The 21,849-nt window shown below is 40.2% G+C and overlaps 1 protein-coding gene across 1 annotated transcript in view; it reads right to left on the bottom strand.

Annotated features, from left to right (window-relative positions):
- CCDC169 (coiled-coil domain containing 169) overlaps window positions 1–16,604 on the bottom strand; it is a 28,888-nt gene extending 12,284 nt beyond the window's left edge. Inside the window, exons 1-4 of the mRNA XM_059826525.1 lie at window positions 16,528–16,604; window positions 10,229–10,311; window positions 9,677–9,787; window positions 9,544–9,584 (exon numbers count right to left, since the gene is read on the bottom strand). Coding sequence (XP_059682508.1) covers window positions 9,544–9,584; window positions 9,677–9,787; window positions 10,229–10,311; window positions 16,528–16,604 — 312 coding nt within the window. The remainder of the gene's footprint in view (window positions 1–9,543; window positions 9,585–9,676; window positions 9,788–10,228; window positions 10,312–16,527) is intronic.
- Between the last annotated feature and the right edge of the window lie 5,245 nt (window positions 16,605–21,849).

Consider the following 21,849-nt stretch of genomic DNA (forward strand, 5'->3'; position numbering starts at 1 on the left):
TGCCTTCCATCTCTCAGTCAATACCTTGGTCAGATCAGTTCAGCTTCCACTTTTTTGGGCATCCATGCAGTCTACCACAGTCTTCTTTGATCTGTTCCAGAGTGAACTTGGAAATGTCATTTGTCATTACATGAAAGATTATGTCAATCTTACAAGAGCATTTTCATCTCACGTCCATAACTTATATCCTTGATTTTGGATGTCATCAAGCCATTCTATTTTCTGGATGTGTAAAGTGATAGCCCTACCAATGGTTTCTAAGAGATAGCCACCAAACATATACATCTGCCTCTCACATCTGCCTGTTTGAAATCTCCAGTCTTCTCCTTTCTAGCATCTGCAGATCATTACATCTTTTATTCTTTTTCATGTTTTTCTGTAAAACACCTTACTCATTCAGCTCCAATTTTGTTTTTCACAAAAACATTTCTGGCTGTTATTGAGATTTCCCTAGGAATGATTTCCATTAAAGTCAAGAATTTGCAGGAGCATGGCAAAAGGCACAGTACTTTTAAAACATGTTTCCAAGAGAGAATAACCCCTCCCACTGTTAAAAAGAAAAAGAGATACAGAAGAGCTGTATCTTTCAAGAATGTTTCTCACATGACTGAACTGTTATTAACTTTAATCTGTTACAACAGACACACTGGAAACATGAAAAAAAATGGGATTTTTTTGTTTTTTCCTATTTGAAAATCTGGAAATATCTTGGATGCAGATGCAGATTAAATCTTTGTCCTAATACAGAAGGCTTCTACAGTCAATACAGTCAACGTTGGCCAATTCAAGGAGAAAAAGTAAGCTGCAGATTAAAGAGAAGATTTGGCTAAATTCCACTAGGGTCATGTGCTATTTCATTACAACATCAGTGTCTGTACAGAATTAAACAAGACAGATAAAGAAGGCCTCAGCACTGTCAAGCTAGGAAACTAATTTTTTTTGCCTTCTTGACCTGACTGCACATTAAAGATTATAACCATGTTACAGCATATTTTGTACAACATATTTTGTACCACCTACAACATATTTTGTACCACCACAGTAAGCTTAAATACAGTAAATACAGAAGTTCATGCTGCTTTCCAGATTTGTTCTATGTAAATCCACAGCTCACTATTTATTTCCTCACTAGATTGTCCATCAGTATTATGTAAGACAGCAAGACTTGGTGTTGCAGCTGTTAGTCACAACAGAGCAATTTAGTATCTCCTCAGTGATGATACTCATATAATTTCTTTGAGTTCTTTCACCTACAAAGTAAACTACTTTTAGATCTTTTTTCATTTAACCTTTTCAGAAGCACTGTCTATTTTTTGCTGTCAATGCAGCTGGTCCAGTGTGGATGCCTGGGCATTCACTCGGCTCTGGAGCAAGGATGACATCCAACCGCAAGCAAACAAACAGTACACTACACTGCTTCTGATGAGCAAGCAGATGGAAATAGGTTGATAATGTGACTGAAGTATACAGTTACCATCCCTACAGTATCTGGATGCCTCATAATTTGTAATGTACCTATGCTTACAATTCTGTGGAATAAGAAAATTATAAATTACTCCCAGTTTACAGATTGGGAAGCGAAGCCCAAAATTAAAAAGGGACTAGAGTCTAAATTGCACTTTAGGCAGAATTTAACTTCCTAATGCCAATAAAGCAATCTATGCAATGTCTTACATTCTTCATATCTAGTTGTGTCATATAACTTAGGTAGGCATCTGAGCTGTTGCTACTGTGGTTGCCCATAAGCACAAGCTTAATCAAGCTGCTTAGTTTGCTGCTGAAAGCCTTTATGGGGTCTCAAAACAAAGCTTCCTGGTGGTCATCTCCCTAATGGGGCACAACCTGAGAAGCATACTCCACCCACATTACATGATGAAGGAATCCTCTTCTGTCTAACAGCCTAAAAATTAACCCACAAAGAAATCAGATGAGTTACATTTTAGTCCTCTGCCACCCTAAGAGCTTGACTTCTCGTATCTCATATCCTGAGAGTGCCCTTGCCATCATATTTCACTAGTGCTGAGAGAATTTTTGAAGTCAGGCCGTTAATCAGTCAGAAATGCAAAATTTACATGGATGGAGAAGGAACAAGTGAGAAAGGCTGCAAGGTCATGCCTACTTCTGGAAAGGAGGCAGGATTTCGGACACAATTCTTGGGCTTTTCTTACCAACTTCCCATTGGTTTTCCATCTCTCCTACGCACTCTGTTGTGAAAATCCCAATCTAGCTGCCTTTCTCCCAGTTAATACCTAGGAAACTTTGGCAGCTAACTCAGCTTTCTGACTTCTATTCCTGTGTCCACACACCTAATTGATGATGCAGAGCTCAGTATGGCAATACTGAAGGTCTTATGGGAATCTAGCGACACAGATGTTCCTACTCAATTAAAAGACCTCTCCAAGACCCAAATGCTATAAAATGCAATTTCAAAAACAGACACAAGAAAATTTTAAATGATAAAACTTCAAAGAGGTTCTAGAGACCCACTTTAGCCAGGACTGGTTGTAAGTTACCTCCTACACCTACTGTCAAGGCAGTAATTGAAGAACTAGCTGAGACCTTATATATCTGAAGTCTTTAGCTGTGGCACAACAATACAAATCAAGAAATGGGAAACACCAGCATAGGAACTCATCCAAGTCATTAAGGATTTGCCTTTCCTGAATTCTGTGGGAAGTAAGCAGAAAGAAACCTCACTGAAACAGATTCCATTCTTGATGCTTATGGTTGTATGATCAGTTTAGTGCTTAATAAATAAAACAATGCAAAAGCAAAACTCATAGAAAACAGTTTAAAGCATCCAGCAACACAGACTTTTAGCAGAGTTCTTGGAGCACAGAAAAGCCTCAATACAAAGCAAGGACCAGTGAGAGCTCAAGAGAACCAGAAGGAGCCTCCCAGGTATGCAGCACTCCCCCAGAAGGAGAAATTACCAACAAAAGTCCAGGATGAACTGGTAAAATAAATTCTGAAAAAGCTTTTTAGAAATGGTTTAACTGAATATTGAAATGGTTTTTTAAGTTAGACTTATTACAGGTTCTTCTACTAAGCCTTGAATAGCTGGACAATGTATTCCTGAAAAGGAGACATAAGCTGACTAAAGGATTTAACCTGAATTTAAGATCCTTAGTTTTCAATAAGTCGTCCATGTCAAGCCACTCTGAGCAAGCTGGTAAGCTAAAAGACACACTGAGATTTTAAATGAATACTTTCTTTATGTAATGGAATTTTGCAGGGCTTAACAAGATTCACTCTCAGAGCAATGACACATTACATCTTGTGTCCAGCAGTGACCAAAGCCCAGAGTTTCACAAAGGGAACACCAATTCTCCAGTTCTTTTTTTTTTCACACAATTTCCTTTTCATTCGACTGAAGTTAGATATTTGGCTTAACACTTGCCAGAAAATGAAATTATACAGAATGATACTGCAGCTGAATTTTAAGGCCACCCACATAAGTTGCTCTCATTCTGGATTTTTCCTTGCCCTGCTACCAGTGGCAAGAGGTGACAATTTCTATCAATCATTTCACAACAGACAAGGTGACAAATCCATGACATCATCAAGAGGCTCAAACTTGCTTTCATAAAAGCCCGGCTCATGCAGACTATTGATCCTTATGGCAATTTGCTTCAGCTCTAATCCTCTTTAACTTTTCTCCATGAGTTAGAACAGAAGCAATACATCTGTCAGTCGTGTAGGAAAAAACCCAACAGCACAAGAAGCCTTTGCAATCCAATCTACTTGGCATTTTAAATCAAATGAAGCTTGAAAATAAACTCCCTTCCCTCCAACACTAGGAGCTGACGTTCATCAGCTGATTTAGCTGAATCTTTTAACATATCATTTTAAACTCATCAAGAGCAAAAAGCAATACTAGGTCTTTAGTTTTACTGCAACAGAATTTGATTTTATGTTGATATCAATAAACTCACTAGTCATATATTACTGAAAAAATGATACATAAAAATTATTGAGCATAGCATATTTCTACATACGATATGCACTCGACAGATATACACTAGATCCTGTAAAGGCTTCGGTACAGGTGAAGAAAGGCTCCCTGCACTTGTCTAAATGCCAAGTGCCCCCTTGTGGTTAGCATCATCTTTATATTCGAAACCAAACCGAGAGCTGAACTACATGAACACAGTGGGTCCTGTTCGCACCAGACGTTGGCAATGGCCAGGGTAAAGAAATCAGCCTGGAGGCTTGTTGGAAAGTTGAGGCTCCTCCAGAGTAATAGGTATGGGACACTACTACCCTAAATCCTTATGCTAATGGTCTCCACAGCATTGCTTATAGAGGTTATCTGCTGACTTTGGGAGGAGGAAGTTAAAACGGAGACCTCCATTGCTGTGGTTCAGATTGACAGAACAAGTTGTTGCTGACTCTGAACTATTTCACTTTTAGTATGTCTCCTGGTAGGCCTGGAAAAGGATGAAGATTGCTTCCTTATACATTTTCTCTGGAAGATATCCCAGGGTCCCAGCCAGTTGCTAAGGAATTCTTGAGAACAGCCAGCTAATAATGTCACTTGACTGCAAGATTTTTCCCTGAGTGTTTTCTTTGAAATACAAAGTGTATTCTGCCTCTGGGAATATCACAGAGTGATTTGAGTAAAATAGTCTGCTGGTTTGTGCAAGGCCACCAGGTGGAACAACTAATGCCAACATCACAAGGAAAGGAAAAAATGCAAATCAAAAAGGTCTCTTGGAGGCATTCAAAATACTTGTCTGAGATCAGATGAAAGGAGTACGAAGGGGAAGTCTGTGAGGAGGCAGGATACGGCTTAGGGCAGTCAGACCAGACTACGGAACTTTCTCCAAAATACTTCCAAGTTTCATAAAAAGAAAAGAGATTTCTTCTTCCCATAGAGCTACTGGTGACTTAATCCAGCATGAGTGACAAGGTTCATTTAACAGTCACTTGCTAGGAGAATTGTCAACATTTCCTATGCCATTATAAAGCACTGATGTTCCCTATAGGCAGTTATCAACACCTACTGAAATACAAAGCCTTCGTTGTGTGTTTTCATAAACCCAAGATTCCCCTCCTGTCACGTTGCCAACGCCTTCTCCAGTCTGATGCTGCCACGCGTTTTGCTTACAGTTTATAACTGACAGCAAAAACCCTGAGGTGATTGTGTGAGGGTCTCGGTTCTGGGGTCACTGTGCTCTCAGAAAGGCAGCTTTGCAAAGCAAGTATCTGGCCCTTAATGTCAGAATTTTCTCAGCTATGGTGCTGGACATTCCTGAAAATGGTGATTTATCACAGAAACCTTGTTTCCTTGGCTAATCTTAACTAAGGCGTTGCTAAGGCAATGCTATCAGGAGTGTGCTCTTCTGAACTGATTTTGTAATATGCTTTTCAGTATTTGCATACTAAAGCCGCTATCTAGGGATTCTTTCTTGCAGAAATGGTGAGACAGAAAGGAATAATTTTCATTCTGCTTATATGGGAAATTATGCTTAGCAGAGAGCATGTATTTCACCAAAACTCATTTAATGAAAAAATGTGAACAAATGAATGCAGCATGTTTAAGAGAGGCAAGTAAAATTCACATCATGTTATACTTTAGAGGGAAGGCATTCCTTCTGTAATTATTTCTGAAGTACTGTATGACATTTGTATTATTCATTGGGACATAAAGGAAATTACTGACTAAACAGTTTTCATTGTTGGAACTCCCTTGTGCTTGTCACTGTTTAGGTTATTTTTAATCTGCCCTCGGTACACAAAAATGATGTTCTAAACCCTGGCTGTAAAAATTTGTGTGTTCAAGGTATTGGCTCTGCACTTATTGCCATGTGACACCTACATGATTTTTTTGAAACAAAAGAGTAGGATTATCTCAAGTCAGTATGACTTCAGCATGATAACTGTATATTTAAATAGTTTAGGGGTGTTTTTAATAGCAAGGAATCATTCATCAGTATTATTCTAATTCTAAAGCAAAAATAGTGCAAGTCATCTGCAACAATTATTGCAATTTATCAACACAGAAAATCCTCTGTGTTCATCACTCCAGAATTTGCATTTGTATTCTTCTCTTCCATTCAGGTTTTTATAGCTTGCTGACTGCCAGGGTCCCTGAGGACTAATCTTTTTTTATTCTCCCTGTAGTGCTTGATATTGAGAAAATACATTATGCCACCTATCTCCAAATAGGATGAATTACTCTACAGACATATTTTTTTCCTTCTGTTGACCATGATAGGACCTTAAATGACTAGCTGAGTGAGATAAATCTCTTTAGTATCTTTGAGATATCTCCTCTGTTAAATACAGCTAAATTGCTTAGAAAGTTAAGAATTATTAGAGGACCTTCTAAACACTCTAACTGCATAATTCTAACTTCCTTGGGAACAGAGGTTAAAAAGACCTGCAAATACTATTTAATTTTCTAAATATGGTGCTCAAACCAAAATCTACTGTCTACTGTTGCCATATTCTAGAACTTGTATCATCTTGCTGGAAGAATCACTTTGCTATCTTTCCACAGAACTTCATATGCAACTGCAAGTTGAAAGCTGAATATCATAGTGTACTTCTCATTTAACACACACACACACAATTTTATATATCCACTCTCAGCATTTTTACTTTGAGCAAATGTAGATTGATGACTGGCTGCAAAGTTGTTTTTCTACGCCCACTCACCACATCTGCTCTTTATTCTCATCTGTGGAGAAGCTAAATATTCCCCCCTACTCCCCTGAACAACTATCAAAAACATAAAAAGGATTTGGATAAACCTATATGCTTAAACACCACAAAATGATCTGTGTATTTTTTTAACCGATGTTTTACCTCCTAAAATTTAAAAGAAAAAAAAGCAGCTCTGCATTCTCCAAGAGTATCTGTAAATACACGCTGACTTTTCTGATAGCTTCAATGAAAAAAAAAACCAGCAAAGCCCACAAAATACATCTATTTTCTTCCCCTCTTTCCATCTCCTGAAAATCAAAACAAGAAAAAATGAAACAGTTCACTAAATCCCTAAGCACTTTTTTTTCCCCTCTGGCTAGTGAACAGAAGAATGTATTCACTCTAAGCTGGAAGGCTGAAGGAAGGACTTAAAACTGCAGAAGAAAAATCTATGGCATGGCACATGGGCTCCAGACTTCCCTAGGTGTCACTGAGTAAGTCTAGGACTCTCCAAACTGTCTTCTAGACTCCTTCTAGCAGTATGAATCTTTCAGTTGTGCTGTCATTCTTTCTTTTGTGGGAAAAGTAAACAAAACTCTGAGAACCACAGCTCATAGGTGAGGAAGCAAGGCAGAATTTAGTAGGGATTACAAATGTACTGGATTGGTGCAGCCCAGCTGCTGGAAAAGGAGATTATCTCACCGGTAATGACTCTTTGAGTGCTTGGCAAGGTGTAATGGGATTTGTTAAGAGAGTACTAGCAATTGGATGGAAATAAACACTTCTGATACTGTAAGTATGCATGCCAGTCTGTGCTTTACAGGCTGACAGGAATAACATTGTCTGAAGCAGACTCTACTGTAAATTTTCTAGACCAATGTTCTGTCTTCAAGGCTTTTCTTCAAATATAATCCCAGTTGTATTGTCAAATCAACTCTGTGAAACAGGAAAGTGGGATGGGAAAGATTTTGTTCTCTTTTTAATTAACTGTTAAAAAAAAAAAGTCCTGCTAACCTAGAAAACACCATGGTCTCTAGGACAGTACTAAAACTGGCAAGAATGTTTACTATCTTAAAGCCATGGATCAGATCAGAAAGAGCAGTTAATTTTTCACACCCTGCTTACAAAAGATAATCATTCCCACTAATAGGGCATGCAGAATGTGAAGCACAAAAAAGTAAAAGATGGAAACACTTCTGTATGCATAAGCAACTGGAATAAAAATTGCCAGAGCCCGGCCTCATAATGTTCATTATTCCTGCTTATGTTACAAGGCATTCCCACATCTTTATCTGCCTTCCTTATTTGTAAAAGTGGGTAAGAAGCAGAAAAGGTCTCAAAGTAAAAGATTTCAGCAGATGACAGACTAAGGAAAAAGCAGTCCTGAATCTGAAATTGTTTTCACTTCATTTACTACTTTAGAAGACTAAATGGCCAAAATATTTGCTGTTTTTTTCTTGCCATTTTCTCCTCAAGAGCACAGAAAAATCTTTTATGCTTTGTTGAAATATAGGTCATGAAATATTAGCATTCTAAGAAATAAAATTTTAAAAATTAAAACAGATACTTCCCTTGGTGTTGCAAAAATGGTGTATTTACTGTACAATGAGGAATTTTCCTGTAACTGTATTATGCCAAATGTTAGTGTAACTGTTCATCTATGCTATCCCAGTTGATACACAACTGGGAGTACTGACTGATACACCAGAGGATTGCGTTGCCATTCAGAGGGACCTCAACAGGCTAGAGAAATAGGCAGAGAGGAATCCCATGAAGTTCAGTTCAACAGGGGGAAATGAAAAGTCCTGTCCCCAGGGAGAAATAATCCCAGGCACCAGTATATACTGCGGGCCGACAGGCTGGGAAGCAGCTTTGCGGAGAACAACCTGGGGGTCCTGGTGGACAACAAGATGACTACAAGCCAGCAATGCACTCTTGCTGCAAAGAAGGCCAATGCCTGCCTGGGCTCCATTAGGAAGAATGTTGCCAGCAGGTTGAGGGAGGTGATCCATCCCTTCTCTTTAGCACTGGTGAGACATACCCAGAGTGCTGGGTCCAGTTCTGGGCTCCCCAGTACAAGAAAGATACGGATTTCCCAGACCAAGTCCAGCACAGGGTTATGAAGATGATTAAGGGATTGGAACATCTGACAGATGAGGAGAGGCTGAGAGAGCTGGGACGGTTCAGCCTGGAAAAGGGAAGGCCCAGGGGGATCTCAGCAATGTGTATAAATACCTGACAAAGAATGAGAAAACCAAGATCTTCTCAGTGGTGCCCAGTGACAGGATGAGAGGCAATGAGCACAAACTGAAACACATGAAATTCCATCTGATCGCAAGAAAGCACTTTTCTTACTGTGAGAGTGGTCAAACACTGGAACACGTTGCCAAGAGAAATTGCGGAGTCTCCATCTGTGCAGATATTGAAAACCCAACTGGACATGATGCTGGGCAACCTGCTGTAGCTGGCCCTGCTTGAGTGGGAGGGGCAGACTAGAAGAGCTCAAAGGGGGCCCTTCCAACCTAAATGATTGCATGATTTTGTGATCAAGGTTTAACATTTTTCCATTTATTCATGGAACTAGTCCAGCTACACCATCTCATATGCCTTACTGCAGGTCCAATGACACAACCTTCACTCAGCCAAAAACTTCACTACATGATTCTTCCCAACATTCAGGTCTTACATACCTCCTATTTAACGATTTTACTCTATACTTTTTAAATTTATAAGCAACTGCGTATCTGAAACAATAAAAAAGTAAGCAGGACTGATCGTTTTGGTTTCTATACCAAGCTGCTGTTATTTTCTGTCTTGAAAAAACAAAGATTATACAAGTTCTTCAATTACACTGCAATTTTTTGTTAACCAACTAAATGCCATAGTACTCACCACAGGCATTTGATCAAAGGTGCGAACAATGGACAATTTATCTACAAATAAGCAGAAAATTTGACCCATTGATGTAATTTCAACATATAATCACTAATTCTATTGAAAAACAGTTATGAATACCCATTTCTACCTGCTGGATTGCCACGAATAAGCTCCATCTTCTCTTGAAGAATATTAATTTGCCTTTCCAGCTGTTTGTTCAATTCTACTTGTGTCTCATATCTGGTTTTCCATTCATTACCTTAAAAAGAAATACAGGGTTATTCTGTTTCCCCAGATTATTTCGTGCCATTTCAAGTAAAAGTTAGCATTTTTTTAAACTCTTCCCCCTTTTTTCTGGGGACTGAGAAAGTCTCCAGTTAGTAATCCTGGAGGTTTTTTGCATACAAAAGAGCTTGAAAATATAAATCAAAGGAATTTTTCACTGGGCTTATTGTGGCCAGAATATTAACCAACTCCATGAATTTATGTTATTCATAGTTTCATTAATAATTAAAGCTAACATGCAGTATGTAGTATTCCTTAATTTCACATTTGCAACATCACACATATAATAGTCATATTTGAAAAGGGAAAACTTAAATTTCTAAATAAAAATTAGTATCTCTGTAGGGCCTACCCAAAAGAATTAATTTTCTGTGTTTTCCGATCAATTAGCAAGACTCTCTTGCAATTCACTTACCTTCATCTTCAACACTGGCAAGTCTTTTTTCCAATTCTGTTACTGTGTTTCTCAGTTCAAACATTGAGATTTCAAGCATTTGCCTGTGGTATTTAGAGAAGTCAATAAATTGGCTATTGCATTAATCTTAAAATTAAAAATAGTAAATTTAATATATTTTCAGATTAAGCATCTATTGGCCTTTCCTACGTAATTACATCATCCTGCCCATGTTTTTTTATGTATTTTTCTCTATGGATACTACAGTGCCTTAAAAACAATAGAAGCATTTCTATTTTGTGAACAAAATTACTTCCATAAAAAAATAAGACCAACATTTCCTAAAATTTAGTAACTGTCTAGCAGAGCATCAGAATTAAACAAATGTAGAGAAGTCACTGGCTTTAATTTTTCATCTAAAAGAAGATGTCCAAGGAACATGTTTTTTGAAACAAGAATATGCCTGAGAGATGTGCTATTTGAAATTCTGAATTAATTCTTCATTTTGACTCACTGCTCAATGATTAATAGTAATTTTCTAAATTGTACCCATAACAAAACGAATCAAAGCATACTATGTATTATGACTATCAGACAAGAAAGCCGGTGATTAAAGTAAGATAAGAGTTATAAAAAAATACAAGTGCTAACGCCACCATTTTTTTCAGTACCTTGAACTTAATCTTGTGGGCAAATATCTTTTTGTCCATTGATTACTTGTGTATACTAGTCAGACAGCCAGACAACTGAGAAGTACTGTGGAAACCGGACTCTTTCTGCTTTGGACGGTATGATCAGAAACAGAAGATAGCAGAGGACTTAGTCTGATGAGAGCACAACACACCTGCATGCATGATACAACACGCTGAATGACTCTCATCATTTTAAGTGGCAAGATGGTAGTTTAGTGCGCTACAATGAACTGTATGATCTCAATCACACCATGAGGAAACTACTGCTTACTAAATTATTGACCATATTTATGCTAATAGTCTGGTTCTTTTTGGAGACGTCTATGGAGAAATTCTCCTGCTTGTGAGATCTCAGAAGTCAGCCCACACCAGCATAGCTGAAGAAAAACACAGCGCAACACAATGCAAGAGCAGTTTGTGGTTTTGTCCTTTAAAGGTAAGTTTGGAAGGCCAAAAGTTCAAAAAACAACCAATGGTTCTAGGGTGCCCCCATTTTTTAGTGCCCAAATTGAGATTATTTCGAAAGAACTGAGAACACAACTGCAAATAAGGCCCTTTGGAAAATGTTTTACAATTCCGATATGACGATAGATGTCTTTTACATCTTAGCCTTCTTCATTAAAATATGCAAGAGAGAAAATCATTGTGCTGTCCTATTTTTTGGTGGTGTTTTTTTTTAAAAAGGGGCTTCCATGTCAGCATGGATCTTCTGTTTCTGAACATGTTGGTAATGAGAAATGCTCTTCAAGAAATAGTTAATTAGCCTATGAGAAATCAAAGCTCTGACAACAGAGCTGATCACTAAGAAATGGTATCACCTGTTGCACTCCTTATGCTCACATTCAATTGGTGACATTTCTTTTCCATAGATTGAAACATCAGATTTCAACTGAAAGCTGCAGAAGCAGAAGCAAACCAAGCGATCTTAGGAAACAGAAGACGTATGCCTGGAATGGGAAGGGCTGAAGAGTGGAAATAGCAAAGAAATGCAAAGAAGAGTAATTTAAGGTAATTCAAGTAAGTTTTCAGTGCAAGAAGCACACTGGAGCACAGTAAGAAAGACATCTTGAATGGCAGGGAAGAGCTGGGTCTTCCAATCCCTCCTTGCTCCATTGCTCTTTTTGTCCCTACCAATGTTAAATTAGATAGCGGGAACAAAGGCAAAGAAATAATTGAAATACTGGTAACTTGCTGGAGACAAGAAGAGTGTGGTGAAAGCCCCAGCAAAAGACAGACTTGAAACACATGAGTCAAAAAGCTTAGATGCAGGAAAACCAAAGGAAATCTGATTGCTGCTGCCTATTTGCTCCCAAACCAAATGAAAGAGGCAGATGGCTAGGAAGGAGAAAGACAAAATCTTACTACATTGCTGGTATCATTCCAATACAAATAGATAAGGTTTCTGTAAAGCAGATTTCTATCAACCTCTTGGAAAAGAGGAAATTATGACGACAGTGAGTGTTAAAATGGGATTTTTGGAAGGAAGTAACACTGTAAATTAGACATAGTCAAAGCTGTAACTAGAGCTGAGCTGTATCAAAATGAAATTGTTTTCCTTTTTAAACAAATCCTAACTAGGTGCTTAGATGGATGCAGAGGGATAACACAGGAAGAATGAGCTCTTTAAATCCAATCTTTTCAGTTTTTAATTTCTGTTACCATTCCAAGACTATATACAACATTTCCTACGTTAGATTTTATTCTTCTTTCTGCACCATTAGCACAACTGCCAGCCAACTTCCAATTGTATTTTGTCCTGATGAAAATGTGAACAGAAATGATAAATTGTCAAGTGTGAGACTGTAATTGCTACACTGACAGAACGTCTTATTTTCATTTGGCAATTGAAACCAGTTTTCAAAAAATCTAATTATTATTAAACATTTAATACTCAAATAGCACCCAGAAAGTAGCCAGGGTAGAACTTCTCTATTTTAGTCAGTGTATATGCAGTAAATTACAGTCCCTGCACTGACAGAGAAGGGATGTAGAAATAAAATCACTTCGACCAACTTGGTAAATACTTCACCTTTTTAATGTATCAGAGTATTTTGCATTTCTGGAGTTGTTTCTAATTATGATTGATAGGAAGTGATGGTCATGCCATGTACTGTGAATTTAATGCATCTGTGTATAGCTGCCTGCCCAAACAGAGAGTTGGTCTGTACTTAGAGGGACTGTGGTGTGATTTTACCTAAAACCTCACGTGTTAAACATAATTAGATATATTCAAGGCCTATGAATCTTTCCCGTGTCAATGGACAATTTATAGTCATCACAGAAGAAAGCCCAGAAATCCTGGAAGCTCACGTTTCAGTCACCAGGGGAATTTAACTACATCCTTGCATACTAAGCAAGGATTCTCTCACATTCTCTTGCAAAGAAACAGAGAAAAAAGTGCAGTTCAGATAAGAAGGCTGTGACTGAAATGACAAAAGAAAAAAATTGCTGAGTTTCTTTTTAAGACAGTTTACAGGTGTTATTTTACTTGAAAGTGACAGCCATTTAGGATGAAAGCCATTTTCCTGCACGTTTTGCTATCCAGATCTGGATATCTGGTGCACGTATCAAGAAAAAGACTGCCTGAAGCCATTTTCTATAGTGGAGAGAGAAACCAGTGAAACATTACAGGAGCAGCTCAAGGCAAATCATCAGTTCTAGGGCATCAGCTCTATAACATGGCAGACCTTTACTCATTCCTGTAGAAGACAAAATATATAGATGCCTTCAGAACCTACGAACAAAGCAGAAACGATACTGCGCAATGCAAAAGGCACCACAGGGAAGGGTATATACAGTATTGAAAGCTACAGACTTCTGACACTTGCAGTCAGCAGTGTGCTGGGAAAACGCTGCAGCTTTCCTTGCCAGGAAAGCCACAGAAACTGAAATCTCACAAGCTGAATTAACACACAACTCCATGAACATTAGTAAGTAGCTGACATGCGGAAATATATGGCTTTAAGTCCTCTTTGTCTATTAAGAAGTATACTGCAGTATTATATGCCTTCTCTCTCAGAAACGTTTACCATGACATTTCCCAATCAAAACCTGTACTGAATCTTGATTACAGTAATTCAGAGTCAGATTTAAACTGACTTTCATTAAAGCCTTTGAAAGATTTCACAGTATTACATCCACAATCATTGAGAATCAGCAGGTACTTTAGGTACAGACCCCTTACGGACATGGATGATTCAATTTACTCTTTGAAGTAAAAATCTCTTCTTCATGAGTGTTAAATGAGAGTGGTAGGTGGGCTGTTAGCAAACTGCTTAAATGGCACAATAATCAAATAAGCCAGTAAAAAGACAACAAGGGTGAGATGGCTGTGAAGGAATGCAGACATTTATCTGCAAGCCAGTCATCCGCAGCTTGCTTTATACCTGCTGGAGAGAAACAGGCCCCTCCTAGGGTGTGAGTCATCTCATGCTAAACCAGCCAGCCAAAGCAGGTCAGATGAATCACACCTTCAGAGAGCCTTTCTGTATTCATTGACTATACATACCACTGGTTTAGATGTAGATGTCTAACAACCCTGGTCATTAACAGTTAGGTTGAATAAATAACTTCTATGAAATAAGCAATAATGGTATTGTCTATTTGCACACACAAGATACACAAAGGAAACAGCTGCAGAATCTACCTGGAGCAGCAAGTCTTTTACTGTCATGCCATCAAAATAAAGTTTTTTATTAAATATATATTTTCCTTTCATCAGCAAATAAATCACCACTTCACAATGTGTCCTGGCCTTTGGGCCCAGCCTTGCAGAAGATTCTCAGGCATATTAGCAAGAACTTAAGGTGCACAAAGAATACAGGTTTTTATTAATTTAAAAAAAAAAAAAAATCAGAGCAGTGAAACAAAGCCAATACCTTTTTACCTGAATATCTATAATATCAGGATTGTGTGTCAGGTAAAAGAATTGGTGTATGAAAAGCATAATAGATGTATTACGCTGACACACTACTGTTCAGGAGACTTAGTAAAAGGACATTTGCTTACACATTGGTGTAAGTATGTCCAAGCTCCTTTTTGTGCCATTTTGAACGCAGAAGTTGCCTAACCATTTTGACTCTGTTAATATTGGCTTCCCTCTCTCCATTAGTGAATAAACATTTTATAAAGTCCATAATTGCAGGACAAGTTTAAAAAGAATCTGCAGCCTAGATGCTGAAAGAAACATTGTCTAGGGGAAAAAAATGAGTATGGAATAGAATGTTTGAAAATGGTATGTAAGTATTAAGGCTCTGACTTAAGGCAGCACAGGAGCTTCTGACATTTTCTAACTTTTATTAACATTCAAAAGGCAATCATGTTCTTTAACACAGAGAAAAATGTGTAACTTTCTAAGCAAACTGGGAAAAACCCAACCTAGAATCACACTGCTGCATAAGCATCAACAATCATCAGAGCACTGAAACATCTGCTGCATAAGCAAGGGGACTAACTGGTAGCAGTTACAAGTCCTCATTTTCTCTGCAAACGGCACTAGAGAGATACCGTACCTTCCGTATAGGTTTCAGAGATATTTACTGATAACAAAGAGTGAAATGCAGCTTTACAGTTTTATTCAACATTGTGGAAAGAAGTGTGTTTAAAGAGCATATTGTCCATTTGATTCTTCTTCCCCCAAATAGGCATGCACCCACATGAGGTCTTTTCTGTTCCTACCCCATCATGGCTTCCAATCTCAGTGCACTGGTTTTGGCTGGGATACAGTTAATTTTCTTCACAGTAGCTGATATGGTGCTGTGTTTGGATTTGTGATGAAATCACTGTTGGTTACACACTGATGTTTTAGTTGTTGCTGAGCAGTGCTGAAACATCAACGCCTTTTCTTCTTCTCACATTGCCCCACCAGTAAGCAGGCTGGGGGTGCACAAGACGCTGGGAAGGGACACAGCCAGGACAGCTGACCTCAACTGACCAAAAGGATACTCTATACCATGTAATGTCATCTTCAGCAATAAAACTGGGGGAGTGGAGTTTGCAAGGGCTGCCATTACTTGCAGATTGGCATTGGTTAGCTGGTGGTGAGCAGCTGGAGGTTTTTTCATCACTTGCTTTTCTTGGCTTTCTTTCTGCCCTTTTTTTTCTTTACTTAATAAACTGTCTTTATCTCAACCCACAAATTTTCTTACTTTTACCCTTCTGATTCTCCCCCCATCCCACTGGGCGGGGAGTGAGCAAGTGGCTCTGTAGTGTTTAGCTGCCTACTGTGGTTAAACCGTAACACCCAGTCCTATGTTCCATGTCTGTTCAGTACCAGCCTCATTTTTGGCTAGAATTATTTATCCTACTTTATTCAGGCTCCTTGTGCCAGTCCCAGCCCTTTGGCCAGCTGTTCCTATTGCCCACCATGCCCTGTGCCCCACGCTGTCTCACCAGTCCCAACCGCGTTCCCACCACGGCCGAGCTGTGGGACCTCCTGGGAGACACACGGCCTCCCAGACCGCTGCCCACCCACGGCATCAGCCCGAGCACCCTCCCAAGACATCCGCCGCCATTTTGCCGCACGGAGGCGGCAGGAGCCCCCGCACGGCCAGTCGTTCGGCGCGGCTCCCCGGAGCGGTTAGCCGCTGCGGTGCCCGGCCTCAGCCCCGTCCCCCGCCGGGCACTCACTTCTTCCGCCTCTCCCGCCCCAGCTCCAGCGCCAACCGGTCGGGGTCTGCTGCCCGGCGGCCGCCGTCTTCCCCCATGGCGCCGCCCGCCCCGGCGTCGGCGGCCGTTGCGCGGGGTAACGGCCGTCGCGCGCCCGGCGGAGGCCTGAGGGAGCGGCGCGGCGCGGCCCGTATTCCTGCGGCCGCGGTGTGGCCGGGGGCGGGCGGTGGTCCTGGCCCCCGGCCCGGTCGCCTCTCGGGGCGGGCGACTCCAGTCTCCGGAGCCGCCGTGGCTCTGCCGCTGCCCAGGGAAAGCGGAGAAGGGGAGACGAGGCCCGGGCGCGAACACCCGCCTGGCAGCCGGCGTCGCCTTCGCCTCCTGCGGCCGCGATGCGTGCAGTGTCGTTCAATCGGCACACGTTTGTAGCAGCTCTCGCCAGTCGCTGCTGTAACGACCACTCGTTTGATCGGGGTTTTTCTTACTTCTGTCCAGGGAAATCCCCAGCATGTGGCTCGGCAGCACCAGAAATTAATGGGAAAAATACGATACAGTTTTGGCCCAGTTAAAGAGTTTTGACCATGTAGGATGAGCTGTTGGTGTGCTAAGCTTTTCATGACCTGGGAAACACGAATATGTGCAGATTTTTTTTTAAACACTTCTTTTGGATGGAAAGTAGCACGGTTTTAAATAAATGCTTTGACCCACATGTGAAGGCAGGCATAGCACAGCGGAGCCTGGTCTTAAAAGAGTGTCTAGCCTGTATTTTAGCACCCGTGATAATTGTGATCTGTGCTGGGCATAAACTAGTTTGCAAGAAGCTAACTTGAGACAGGGCAGAAGGGCTTAGAATAATTGGTCTTAATCATCACTGATCAAGTCAATGGAGTCAGTCAGGCTAATATTTTAGTTACCTTGCAATGGTTCGGATTCATGCTTAAAAATGTTCGATGTTGCATTTTTCAAACAAGAAATTTCAGCCTAGTTCATGGCTTTCTCAAGGTAAAGCTTTATCAGATGGACTGAATCTAAGAGCTTAATTCTGCAAGAGTGGCATCACCTCTGCCAGGCTCTCCCTGTTGCCTTCTCCAGCTGCTTCAGTGCCAGCTCTGATATTCATGTAACTCTCCAGCAAGCCAGTACAGCTCATGAAACCTAGAAAACTTACCTCGTGGAAAATGCTTGCTGTTTCTGCTGGTTAGTGAGTTTCTGCTGGTTAGCGAGCTGAAATGGCTCACCAGCTGCTTATTAAAGCACCAGCATTGATGCAAAGGACAGGGTGAAACTGGGAGTGATTAGTGTGCTCGTAGATCAACTCACCATTTCATGGGACCTTGTGCTCACTAGAGAAACTATCTGTTCACTTTCTCAGGAAGGAGATGAACTGTAATTTTGCTTTACTGGTACACTATGAAAAACAAAGGGTATTACTCAGAAGGAGTTCTGTTGGATGAGCAGCAAGCTAAATGCAATAGTCCTACAGCTTGTTGGGTGACAGAGGCACTGCTTTCAAAGTTTAAAATGAGGGTTATGTATTACCATGTCTTCAGTATAGCATAAATCAGCATTGCCATCCGAAAGTTGGCCCTGAAATTTTGTGTATTTTAGTCCTAAGGTGGTAGTTTGTGACACTGGAATGGGCCGACCTAACACCTTACTGATACTGCAACAGCAGGGTCACTAATCCAGCAGGATCTAGTGTCTGGGGGTAGAACAGTAGGATGGAGAGTGAGAAGCTTGACCATAAGAAGAAAAAGTAATTTTAATTTCACTTGTCTGATATATATTAGGGCAGGAGGTGATTTTTGACAGTCACAAGTTATAACTGATGCTATCATCTAATCAGTGAATTATCACTGGAGGTGTGGATTGAATTAAAAATTGTCTGAAATACTTTAATCAAGAAACAGAAGAGTGCTGCACTGTAACTACATTTAAATTTAGCTGCTCATTTTGCTGTCAGGATTTACAAAATGCTGCCTTTTTAAAATACATACTGAAAACACATTCCATACCACACCAATAATTTAAGTAATGACTTAGACCTACGTTAGCATTCATAACTAACTCAGTGTACTGAATTTAACAGCCAGGGTGTTAACCAGTAACCATTTTTCTTGTTACCAGTTTTTGTGAAGAATTGCTTCAAGATTAACTTAACCAGCCCACTGAATAGTTCTCAAACCAGAAGGCACATTCAGAGAGCTCAGAAAGAGCCCTGGAATCACAAGGAAGTATGAGAACAGGGTAAGTGAGGGCTGTATCCCAGACACAGCGTACCCTCTCTGCCCCAAGGGACTTCCCTTTGACCTCCTCTCCAGGATAGTTTCAGGTCCCAGCCTCAACTCAGGGATTACTAGGTGTCCTAACTAGGTAAGCTCTCAGGAATTAGGTCACAGTGCACATAAGGATGAGCCCAGACCACACTGGTTGGGTTGGCACAGGACAGCAGGTCTAAGTTTGGGAACTGGAGTGGGAGAAGAGCAGAAGTGTCTTGTGGACTGAGGTCTTGTGTGAGTGGGTAAAACTTCAAACCATCAATACTTTTAACAATTACGGCACTAACAGTGACATTTGCAACACATAAGAGCTTTCCTCCATTTCTTTATTCTGAATAAATCGGTTAATATTAGATATGTAGATACCTACAGATGTACTTTAGTTGTTCGAAGGCTTTTAATGTTATTTTTGAGACTAAAATTTCTAGTAAGAAAAGTTAGGAAACTTGTTCACAACACAATGTGGTCTGAAAACAGAATTTTATACTGAAATGTGTATCTTCAGATTATGTGAAGGCAATAAACAGCTAGAGATGCTTAAAAGCAAGGTAGACCAGTTGCTGAAGACAAACATTTGAGTTATGACAATTTTTACAAAGTAGTTATTACTGTAGCATCAGTAACTAGGGTATGATGAGATGACTGGCTGTGTGGGCAAGAGAAAACTGGTGGATGTTGTATATTTTGACTTTACAAAGGACTTTGATCTAGTCTTCCATAGCACCTTTATAGCCAAATTGGTGAGTTATAGATTGAGTAACTGGGAACTAAGGTTGCTGGAAAATTGGCTGGGCCATCAGGCTTAAAGTGTGGTGATCAGCAGTATGACTGCTTGATTCCGGGATCAATGCCTGAGCCAATACCCTTAATTCTTTATTAACAACCTGGAAGACTGACCACACTCAGCAAGTTTGCCAACGATGATGAATTGATGGGAGCAGTCACTATGCAGGAGGGCAGGGCTGCCATTCAGAGCGGGGTGTACAGCCTGGAGAAACAGGCTGCTGAAAGGAACCTAATGAAATGCAACAAAAAGCAAATGCAAAATTAGACATTTGGGATGGGAAAAGCCCATGCATCAGTATAGGCTGGGGGTGGTAACTACAATGCAACTTCACATGAAAAGACACAGGGGTCCCTAGTGAACAAGCTGACCACGAGCCAGCCACGCACCTTGCAGCAAAGGCGGCCCAACGGCCTCCTGAGCTGCATTAGTAAGAGTGCAGCTAGGAGGTTGAGGGAGGTGATTCTTCCCCTCCATTCAGCACTTGTGGGAGCACATGCTGGAGTGCTTAGCTTTGGGCTCCCAAACAAATCCTAAGGGCTGCTAAGCTGGCCAGGGGCTGGTGCACATAGCCTGTGTTCAGCCTGGAGAAATGAAGGCATAAAGAGATCTCAATGCTGCCAACAGTTACATAAGAGGAGGGTGTAGAGAAGACAGAGAAGCCAGACTCTTCTCCAGTATCCACTATAGAAGGATAAGCAACAACCCACCCAAGTGCTTATGAAAAATTTTGGCCCAGTATAAGGGAGAAATAGTTACACTTACCAGAGTCAAACCTGGCAAAGGTTGCCCAGAGAGGTTGTAAAGTCTCCATCCTTGGACATAATCAAAACATGAGCAGAATGGGCATGGAGTACTCTGCTCCAACTGAACCTGTTTTGAGAATGAGGGTGGACTACAGATCTCTCTAGTCTGGGACATCTAGAGGTCCCTTCCAACCTACACCATTCTATGGTGATCTGAATAACTGAGCTGGTTAGCATGTTTTGGCGGAAGGCAGTTTTACGGGAAGGTAGTTCTAGCAATTCTTTCTAAAGGATTACAGATTTAGTTTGTTAAGGAGTATTAAGAAATAGGCTATCCCAAAGTGTTTTTAAAGCAGCATTAAACAAACCAACCAACCCACCCTTGGAATCTAGAAGAATCCATTCAAATGCAGACTTGGGGTAAGAACAGTGGTTTATACCTACGGAACAATGAAGATGGCAGAGAAGGCAGTAGCTTAGAATGACTTAGAGGTCATTAAAAGTAATCTTATCAAGATGAGATTTGAGACCAATATTGTAGCAGAAAAGACTGAATTAATTTGGAAATAGCAATGCATTAGGAAATCAGGCAGCAGTTCCCTCAGCAAACAGCATTAGTAAGACTACTTCCAGGACTGCCATACATCAAAAGACGTTCAGTGTTCAAAGGAAAAACAAAACCAAGCTGGGAATAGAAAACGAACCTAAGGTATGAGGCTTAGGGAGCTTAATGTGCACAGTGTACAAAACGGAGAGCTGAGATAAGGCAGTAAGTGTGTGAAGGCTGTTGTATATGGTAGAGGAACTGGGGAGAAGTGTATGATTTGCTGCCTAAGGCCCAAGTAGTGACAGCTGAAGCAGGGTAAGTTCAACAGCATAATACTTTCAGCAGTGAGAATTAACTAAACTTTGGAACACTGTGAAAGGGAAGATCATGGAAGTATCACATTAAAAACTGTAAAATGGGGTAGACATTATTAAAAAAATAGCTTTAATCTACTTTGAGATAAATTTGAAAGACTGAATACATGTGAAGAGAACAACAGCAAGCTGAACAGGACGATGCTTGCCTGATACCGATGACATTTAAATCTTTTCTTCCTCAGTATGCTGCAACTTGGTCTCTTGAAGACTGTGTAACATTTTGATCTTAACTGTTGTTTTAATACAACTTGTTGTTCTGATGGTCTATAGATAAAACTAAATGGCATGAGCTATATGCAAAACCAAAATGGGAGGGAGGAGGAAGATACAAATACATACATCCCTATTGTAAATGCAGTTCATAACAACAAAAATGCTTTTTCTAGTGTGAAGTCTTTAGTAGCCTTAAACTGGCTACACTTGCTGGCAAGTGACAGACTTAGTAACAGAAATTGTTGTCATGTGTACTTTTGATGGACCTTTTTAGTTTGAAATATTTTAAGCTCTAATTGATGAGCTTTTTTTCTATTGTAGACATACTCCAACACTGTTCTTTTATTACTTCAGAAGAAGTCCTAGTCTTTCCACTCACTGAGCCATACAGTAGCTTCAC

Source organism: Gavia stellata, chromosome 1, assembly GCF_030936135.1.
Source record: "Gavia stellata isolate bGavSte3 chromosome 1, bGavSte3.hap2, whole genome shotgun sequence".
Taxonomy (NCBI): Eukaryota; Metazoa; Chordata; class Aves; order Gaviiformes; family Gaviidae; genus Gavia; species Gavia stellata.